The sequence below is a fragment of the Musca autumnalis genome, unplaced genomic scaffold (genome assembly GCF_047663935.1).
Source record: "Musca autumnalis isolate F117 unplaced genomic scaffold, ASM4766393v1 scaffold_2, whole genome shotgun sequence".
Taxonomy (NCBI): Eukaryota; Metazoa; Arthropoda; class Insecta; order Diptera; family Muscidae; genus Musca; species Musca autumnalis.
Window position 1 is genome coordinate 33,404,162 of NW_027411755.1, and position 10,550 is coordinate 33,414,711.

Sequence of the window (10,550 nt, forward strand, 5' to 3'; positions counted from 1 at the left end):
ATTTGTTACTGGATTTCTTTTCCCATAAGTTAAGGTATACGATAAGCATTGAAAATATGTGGGGGTGGAAATTATTTTGTAGTTTGGATGGAATTTGTTGTGCATTAATCAGTGCGAACTATGAAATTAATTGGGGGAATTGCAATTAATCGCAAATATATCACTACTTTTATTTATTTTTTTAAACATTTTTTTCGCTAAGTATACACTGAGGAATAATAGTACAACAGGTGCTATTGATAAAGAACACACAATGGAAAACTTGATTGTGGAATCCATCAACACTCATAGTGAGGTTAGAAAAATCCGCTGCTAAGGATAGAGAATGCAACAGGGCATTAATTTTGTCCTCGATTATCGTGCCGTATAAGAATTCCCAGAAAGTTTTGGATAATCTGCGGAGCATAGGCCTGGTAATTCCAGAATGTGATGAGAATGTTCACCACTGGCACTGGGGAAGCAGAGGCAATTTAAGAATAATTAATTGGGCTAAAGTCCTAACTTTCTATAATAAACATGTATGAACGGCGTTAAGTTCGACCGGGCCGAACTTTGTATACCGACCACCACGAACTGTATTGAATTTATGAAAGTACTAAGCTCTTCCTCTTGTTGCAGGAGTAGTATATCCCAACTGATAATACTCCCTTCAATAGAGGTCTTATGGGGCATCATCGTAGATCTTTCCAAAACATGTACCAATATTTGCAATTTTCCGAATTATTGTAACGTTTTATGGGGGCTATATAAAGGCGTGTACCTATACCGACAAATTTTAGGTGGAAAATTATATGCCCCAACAAATACTAAATACCAAATTTCAGTAATTTCGGTGAGGTATTCAGTTCACAACCTTCAAAATACCAAAAATCGGTAGGTACCTTTCTAAGGGGGCTATAAGAAGGCCTGGACTTATACCGACAAATTTCAAGTGGAAAGTTTTATACCACCAACTAAGACTATATGCCAAATATCAGTCATTTCGGTGCGATATTGAGGCCACAAACTTCAAAATGCCGAAAATCGGCAGGTATCGTTCTATGGTGGCTATGTGAAGGCGTCTACTGATACCGACAAATTTCAGGTGGAAAGTTTTATACCTCCCACAGAGACAAAATACCAAATTTCAGCCATTTTGGTGGGATATTAAGACCACAACCTTCAATATATCGAAAATCGGGAGGTAACGTTCTATGGGGCCTATATGAAGGCGTGGACCTATACCGACAAATTTCAGGTAGAATGTTATATACCCCCAAAGAAGACTAAATACCAAATTTCAGCCATTTTGGTGTGTTAATGAGGCTAAAGCCTTCAAAATACCGAAAATCGGGAGTTACCGTAACGGTAATACCGTTGTAGGGGGACTATATCAGAACGTGGACAGATGTAGGCCATTTGCAATACGAAACATTCGAGGAGTAATAGAAACTTCAATATCAAATTGCAAAACTCTATTTTAAAAATCGTAAGCTGTATCTTTCACAGACGGACGGACGGGGATGGTTATATCGACTTCGAATTTTACCCTGAACAAGATTATATATACTTTATAGGGCCTCCGAAGAATATTTCGATGCGTTACAAACGGAATGGTAAATTTAATTATACCATCCATGTTATTTTGGAGGTTACAAAAAGGGGAAGTAATTGACATAACTTATATAGGCGTCTCTGATTTAGGGATTGGAGGGTTTCAGAAAAGTCGAATCACTAGGTGATAAGAAAGGAAACAACAACAAACACTCAATTAAGCTTAACGATGACTGTAGTATCTTTCAAGCTGAGCTGGTTAGAAAAATCCATGATCGAATTACCTGATCAAGTAACTCGGGTGGCTCTCAGTCAATGGATATACCATTTGATGTATCTGTGAGGCCACCGAAGTGCTGCTACATCGATAAACTTCTTAAGGGCGATCTTTAGAAGGCGCACCGCAGATGATATATGGAATCTGGATGCAGAATATCCAAGTTAATGGCTTGCAAGTTTTTGCCTAGTTTGGACATTTTGGGACCCATATCACGAGAAGTATTGGCTGCGCTCTGAAATCAATTATTAATTATCTCAAATTGACCCTTAAATGGATTTGAGGTAAAACGAGTTGAATTATTTTGAATAAGGTCACTGAAGGAAAGGAACTTGATCTAAGTTTGGGTGTCACTCCTTTCGTTAGCTAACATACCTGCATACGCAGTGGGAACTTGATATCTACAGTCCATGCGGTAAACAAGTCCTCGCGTGGAAGAACGCTACAAGATTAGTCAGACCATCCGCGGACGAAATATATAAAATTTAACCCCACCAATTTACACCTCGACATTCACATTCTATGCGAGTTTCATCTTCACAATCCATATAGTGAACAATGGATTGTTGACTTTGTGGCAGATCCACATTTGTTGATGTCCCTCAAAAATATTTTTTTTAAATCCACATTTGCTGATGTCCCTCAAAAATATTTTTAAAAAATTCACGTTTGCTGATATGCCTAACAAATATTTTTTCAAAAATCCACGTTTGCTGATGTCCCAGAAAGTATTTTTTTTTTTAAATCCACGTTTGCTGATGTCCCTAAAAAAAACACTTTGCTGATGTCTTTGAAAAATATTTTTTTTTTAAATCCACGTTTGCTGATGTCCCTAAAAAAACACTTTGCTGATGTCTTTGAAAAATATTTTTTTTTTTAAAAATTCAGGCTTGCGGATGTCCCTCAAAAATATTTTTTAAAAAATCAACGTTTGCTGATGTCCCTCAAAAATATTTTTTAAAAAATCCACGTTTGCTGATGTTCCTCAAAAATATTTTTTAAAAAATCCACGTTTGCTGATGTCCCTCAAAAATATTTTTTAAAAAATACGGAGTAACCGATTTGGTCCATACTTTGCACATCGTGAAATTTCTACCACACTTAGATGAGGCTCAATATGGACTCAATCGATCCACAAAATTTCTGAAAAGTGCAGTTTAGGACCTGCTCTCGAATCGCTTTGATTTTTCTGTAGCAGGCTGAGAAAATAGCCTGAAAGTTGCAAAAAAAAACCATGACACCCTGTGTACTGGTTGGGGCGCAAGATAACACTCGAACGGATCTGCCGATTCGGTCCAAAATTTGTCCTTCCTAATATTTTGTCCAAACTTAACTTAAGTTCAATGATAAGCTATATCGGTCCACTCCTTCAGGTAACTTCTCCACAAAAGTTCAAAAATGTTCGGAAAAATTGTGCGTATGATAACTCTTGAATATAGTGACCGATTTGGTCCATACTTTACACACCCTAACATGTCTACCAGATGTAGATCAGGTTTGAATATGAACTATATTTGTCCACTCCTTCGGGTACCTCCCACACAAAATTTCCGATAAATTCTGTTGAAGCAACTTGCATACACTGGCTCCTTTACGTCGGCAAGAGGTTTTTCAGAGGCAAGTCCATACTTTTTGAGAAAATAGCCTGAAAGGTGCAAAAAACCCCTATGGCACCGTGTTGATCATACTTAGTTTCACTTCGAAGATGGGCAATATCGGTATTTTCCCCAATATTTAAAAAATGTCACTAAAATGATATGCACGATATATCTTGAATGGGGCAACCAATTTCGACCAAACTTTTGATCTCCTAATATTTTGACTAAAATGGTCCATATCGGTCCTCTCCTTAGGGTACAAAAGTTCAGTTTAGAGTCTCTTCAAAGATCCTTGGGAAATGTATACCGATGCTGTTCGTTGTGGTCCCGTTTACAGCGAGATTATGTTTTCCGTGGACAAGTCCATGCTTCCTGCATACTGTTTCAGAATTTATACTATGACCCACTAAAGGCACTATTGGACGCTATATCAATCGAAAAATATGACCCCCAAAATAAGATCAACTTCCATAATGGACTCTGTCGGTCCATTCCTTCAAGTACCTCCTCCGCAACATTTTGAACTTTAATCCTAATTCACATTTTAGTCGGCAAGTTCAAATGTCCAAAAAGAGCCCCAAAATTCTGTACGCAGATGAACGTTTCGATTCATACATATAGGCTGAGGGTATATCTCTATCGGCAAAGCCGACTAATACTTTTTTACTTGTTTTATTTTATCTTCTCTTTTTGTTTTGATAGCACAATCTGAGAAGTATTTTTAGTCGTAATTCTTTTCATATTTTTGTGGATTATGGTATTCCTTATGTTGGGGTAGGTGCTTTGAGGATGAGCGCAATGGAGTAGTTATGTTTCTTCATTCAATTTGTCTTTTTAGTTAAACCTGACCATGCATGACAGTCTGTCAATGCTCATAATATAATACGTGACATTTATACCAAAGTTATGTGGAAAGTGTATATGAGAATTATATACAATCAAATCAAAAATTTCAGTAACATGTTTTCTGGACTGACAATAGTTTTTGTAAAAATTCTAGATTATGATAGTTCCTACCATAGGTATTGTCAATGATTTTTACAATATTGAGGAATTTCGCAATCTTGTTTTTGTTTTGTATTTTTGAAGCAAAAGATGGTACTTTTGGATATGCAATTGCAATGCTTCAACAAAACAAATGAATTGTTGGAACAAAAAAAGATATTTTTGTTCCAACAAAATCGACAAATATTTTTCTCTGCGTGTTTGATAGCCGAACGTTGGAGGAATTGGTCAGTTCTTTGAAACATTGATTGGTGACCTCTTAGAATAATTGAATTCTCTGATTTATTGAGAAGTTCCATCTTAAGGGAAATGAAAAGTCACGCCATTCGACAGACCTGGCGACACGATAGATATATCAAGCGAACTTCGGCCGTCGCGGGATTGCTCTCTGTTGGTAGGGATAATCGTTGTCATTTATTACTACGTTATACGGTGTGTGGGGGGATTACTTTGACAAAAAATCAGGGGGCCCTGCGTACGTCCCTGGTTCTAATGGCGCTGCTGTGATACTTCAACCTTTGAGAGTTGTTGTTGTAACAGTGTTTGTTATTACATATGTTTGTATGTTCGTTCTTCTGTTCAACCTGGCTCTGGGTCTATCTCCAGTTCCAGGAAAGTGGCTGCTTCGATGGGATGTAACCACAGATCCACTGGAGTTAGATGATTAGGTTTGGTTGGGCTGTTGAAAAGGTGTTTTGTGTCGTGCGGGCCCATGCAGATAATAAGACTTTAGGCGACTGCAATATCCCGAGCGTAGTTGAGCCAAAACTACTCTAGTTTGTCGTGGCAGATGACGCTCCTCAGCTGCAATAGATGGCGGATGTATTTCGAGGAATTTATTCACACTATAATTGCTTAAGTCTTTGGCAACTGTATCCGTGTGAATACTATTTAAACCTGTTGATCTAGGGGTTCCCTCCTGTATCGTTGGGCCATGGAGCATGGATATCCTTCCTGATCTACCTGAATGTGTCGGGCCTACCCACAGGATGGTGATTGGGATGGCTCACACGGTAACATCCAAGCAGGTACTGCAACGAAAGCATCTCATTGTGTTACTTCACTGGAAGAATCTTTGCCTCCTCATGTAGATGTTCCACTGAAGATTTGAGGAGGCATCCTGTTGCTGTTCTCAGGGCGGCATTCTGGCAAGTTTGAATTTTTTTCCAATTCGTATCACATAATCTCGGGGACCAGACTGGCGCCGCATAGCTTACCACAGACCGATGTATCGCGTTATATGTGGGCAACAAGGTTTCTTTATCTGCACCCCAAGTATTGCCGGCTAGGGAATCGAGGACCTTGTTCCTACTTTTCAGTTTGTCGCATATAGCTGTGGCGTGCGCGCACGACGTGAAAGTAGTGTCGAATGTGACCTCTAAAATTTTTGGGCAGTTTGTGGTCGGAATTCTGCTACCGTAGACCACGACATTCAATTCTCTTCCAAACTGCGCTGTCCATGTGGTGAACAGAGTGGCTGTAGATTTTGTGGCGGAAATATGCATATTCCTCGAATGGAAAAGGTGGTAAGATCGGTTAAATAGTTGTTCAGTCTCTCACAGATGTCATCAGGATAGGTACCCGACGCCAGCATCGTGCAATCATCCGCATACGTTACGATCTCGATGCCGTCTGGAGGGGGCGGAATACAGGAGAGGTAGATGTTAAACAGTTCCGGAGATATCACCCCACCTTGGGAAACTCCCTGTTTCACTCTACGGGGTTTGGACATCTTGTTCCTGAATTCCACGTACGACTGGCGTCCACACATATAAATGACTATCCAACGTTTCAAGCTTGGCCGGAGGGTTGTCTGCTCAATGTCCTCAAACAGCGTGTCCCCAAGCGTCACCATCACTGTTCTATCGCACGGCCGTCTCTGGTTGAGTCCTTTGCAAATATGTGTGGTAATGGCGTGCAGTGCAGTTGTAGTGCTGTGCTGCATACGGAATCCATGCTGATGATCAGCAACTTGATAGCCATTTCTGATACTGGGGAGGACTAAGGCCTCAATGGTCTTTGCTACGGGCGACAAAAGCGAAATCGGCCTGTACGATTCACTTTTGCTGGCATCCTTGCCGGACTTCCGTAGGGGGACCACCCTGCCCATTTTCCAGACTTCGGGAACAATGAGGGTGGATAGCGACAAGTTGAGAACTTTAGTGAGATACTCCACTCCCGGCTCATTCAGCTGCTTCAGCATTACCATGGAGATTCCATCAGGTCCCAACGCTTGGTGATGGATGATTTAGCGTCCCTGATGGCATTGGCAACATCATCCATTGTGGACTGTGGTGGTTCCTCCTCGGCGGGAAGAGATCTGATGCGACGTAGTACTCTTCTCTTCGCCCTGTCACTCTCGGGGTGCTCGACAAACTGTCGATTGAAATAACTTGCGCACCTCTGCGGGTCAATCAACGTAACGTCGCCAAACGTGACTGAGGTCCAATCTTACCTTCTTCCAGGGTTCGAGAGTGACTTAACCGTTGCCCACAATTCACGTATACCGGCTCCAATGTTGCAACTCTTCAGATGATTTAACCACTTGTTCCGCTTATGCTCCCCAACGAACTGTTAACTTCCAGTGTCACCTCCCTGACTCTGGGGTCATTGGGGTTGGTTCGACGAAGCTCATCACGCTTATTTTCTAATCCCATCGCTTCGGCTGCCAAGTTTGGTCTTACTTCGGGTATTTGACCAGCAGGGATATGGCTGCTGATGATGTCTCGGAACGTCCTTTCCGCTACCCGAACATCACAAGGATTGGGCAGTTCTCTGAAGCGGTGATTGGTGAACTCTCTGAAATCCCGCCAATCAGCTTTCTTATGATTGACGAATGTGCGGCGTTCAGAGGTGATGAAGTCGGGTGGTCTGCTAATAGAGACAATTGTGGGGAGATGGTCTGATCCAAGGGAAATGACGGGTTGCCAAGTAACGTCATTTGTCAGACCAGGTGGCACGATGGTTATGTCTGGCGAGCTGTGACACTTTCCTCTAATTCTGGTAGGGGCATTCTCATTGACGATGCAAAACGTAGATCTATCAATTTGCTCAGCCAGCGCTGTACTTCTCTGGTAGTTTCCAATGACCGAATGCCACATCTCATTATGTGCATTAAAGTCCCCCAGGACCAGACGATTATGACCTACCAAAAGCGGCCTAATGTTAGGCACGTCATCTGAGATACCGCTATTTCTCGGCGGGATGTATTCGGTCATCAACTCTATCTCGGCAGTTCCACACCTGACTGCTACCCCCATACATTCCATGTACGGGTCATTAGAGACCGGCTCAAGTGAGATAGGTCTGTATTGGACAGACTGGTGCAATAGGAAAGCTAATCCCCCACCTCCACGTCTGGTACGATCCTTCCTTAGCACGTTGTCGCAACGTTGTAAGCTACAGTTGTTGTTGAGCTTGGTTTCTTGCACAGCAGCGACCTTGATATTCCTCCGACTCATGAAATCTACTATCTCCTCGATCTTACCTCGGAGTCCATTGCAATTAAATTACAAAAAGGATGCATTTTCCAGGATTGGGACAACAACGGCTGGTGTTAAAGGCTGCATGTGCGGTTGTTGTCGAGGGGACTGCGGGGGAGTCTCACAATCAGACGACGAGGAGTTTGAGAGTTGTTGGCTATATGTGCTCATTGTTGCCTTGCCTGTCATCATTTTCTCATTATGTTGCTTTGCATGTTTGTTATTCTATTGCTACTGTACGACGTGGAGAGGATAATAAATTGGGAAAATGATACAGTCGGAATGCAAATTACGGCATAAATTGAATATGTTGGGATATCTATCTATGCAGATTTGTATTTTCCTACTGCGTATATACATTTTCGTGAACAATTTTTAACCTTTATTTTTAATTGTCCAATTTACAATTTTATGGTGGACAATGATTCAAAGGTCCATGCCCAAACTCATCGGATCATTTAATACATTTTAATAAAATATTAACGACAAACGTTTAAAAATCAATTAATTGTTTTCATGAAAATTTTGCGAATTAAAACAAAGTTTATAGATGTACTCCGTTGAATTAATATAATACAGAATATAATTTGGTCAGTCATTTGTTAATATGAATTCGGCATTAGTTGTACTGCTATTGTGTTGTAGTTCCATTGGATTAGTTGTTGCAGTGGCGCGTTTTACAAATATCAAATGTATTTCATTGGATACAGAATTTACTACCATTGACCAGTGTGCTCTGAAAATGATAAAACGTAATGTAGTGGGGCTCAACATTGTTTGTAAGCTACACAAGGGTCCGGTTAATAATGTCAATGTAAGTTGGATTTAAATTTTAGAAGAGTGGCTGAAAATAGTCTAAGGCTAAATTGTTCCCTACCCCTAAAATAGATGTTTAAAATAATATAAAGATATTTTTTTTCTTTGTTTATTTCCAGGTAAACGTTGCCCTTTTCAAGCGTTCCAATGGCTATCAGCCATTTTTGTTGAATGTCACGGGGGATTTGTGTAAATTTTTCGAAAATCGTAAAAAATATCAAATATTTATGTTCTTATCACAGTATTTTTTGCGTACTTCTAATATCAATCACACCTGTCCATATAATGTATGTATTTAAAGTTTATGAGAGGTATTTGGTAGTAGATACCAAAGTCCCAGTTTTGATTTTTTTGTCATTACTTAAGCCCATGTTTTTGTACTTTTTCCAGCATGACATTATCGTTGACAATTTGGTTTTGGATAGTGCCTTATTTTCAACTTTACCTCTGCAAAATGGTGATTATATGTTCAAGGTGTTGGCTGGTACCCTTAATATTTGGAAGTTTGAATTTAAGGTGTATTTTCATAAAAATTAATTGAAATTCTTTGTTTAGAGTTAAATAAATTATATTTGGAAGCATATAAGATACAGGATGAACTTTTTTGGTTTCGGAAATGTGATCAGACAGACCATCGCACTGTGGGCGAAATCCAAATCTAGCGGGGAAAAATTAATAACTCCTAAGCTAATTGAGGTAAGCGGTTATAATTTGGTACAGATGTTACTTATTTGTGTAGGTATGATTACACTAAGTATGGCGAATATAGCTCACCGTTAAAGCATATCGCCCTCGTAACGGTACCTCCGCATATAAGGTATTTTGGGTATGTGGACCCCATTTCACTGTTAATTTTGCTGTATTTTGGTATTTAGGATCCTCAGGGGGTATATAACATAAGTTCCAATGATGGGGGTCTTAGGTCCACGTCTTGGTCTATCCCTGAGATTTTCGTTATTTTGAATGTACTCTTCATATTTTCCAATCAAATTGACTGTACTTTGGTATTTTGGGTTCTAAGTACACACAAAACCTCCATACCAAAAATGTTCGACCTAGATCAACGTTTTGATATAGTGCCCATATACAGGTATCTCCCGATATCCAGAATTAAGAAGGTTTTAGCAACATTTTCCAACGGAAATGGCTGCAAATTTTGTTTTCGGGTTTTTAATAGACAAAACACCTACACACCAAACATTATTCACTTAGGTTCAGGTTTTGGTATATCACCCATACAAATGTCCTACTTTCTATTACGTATTTTCATGTAAAAATGGGTTTATAAAATTGTTGATAACACGAAAAAAGCCAAAAAACGGCAGACGAAATTTTGCGAGTAGATACCTCGGAGTAAGTAATTTAATATTAAAAAAGTCTTGTAGTGTTTCCTTTTGTTTCCCATAAGTTGCACTTTACTCAAAATGCTCTAAGTAGAAAAAATCTCCTATAAATGTTTAAAGATTTTTTTCAGAATATTTACAACATCAAATAATGCTACAATTATGTTTTTATAAGTACTACTTCCAACTTATCTGAAAAAATTAAATTATGGTCATATTTATTTTTATTTGACCATAATACTTGTCAATATACAAGTCATCAAAAAAGTCGATTTTATCACATGCAAAAAAAAAACTCCTAGTAAATGTACCGTTATAACGGCCAATAACCACTTAAGGCAATACTGATTGTTATTTTTTGGGTCTACCAGTATGTTTGGAAAAATACTGCATTAATGATTTTTACCTAGCTCTAGGTCAGTTTTCGGACTTTTTCCCCGCTAGATTTGAATTTCGCCCACAGTGCATCGGTCCGATTTCGCTCCGACATTTCGTT

General features: G+C 39.5%; 1 protein-coding gene across 1 annotated transcript in view; it reads left to right on the forward strand.

The window, feature by feature from the left end:
* LOC141392204 (uncharacterized) overlaps positions 1 to 9,248 on the forward strand; it is a 56,143-nt gene extending 46,895 nt beyond the window's left edge. Inside the window, exons 2-4 of the mRNA XM_073965158.1 lie at positions 8,555 to 8,709; positions 8,831 to 8,998; positions 9,102 to 9,248. Coding sequence (XP_073821259.1) covers positions 8,555 to 8,709; positions 8,831 to 8,998; positions 9,102 to 9,248 — 470 coding nt within the window. The remainder of the gene's footprint in view (positions 1 to 8,554; positions 8,710 to 8,830; positions 8,999 to 9,101) is intronic.
* Positions 9,249 to 10,550: the final 1,302 nt, after the last annotated feature.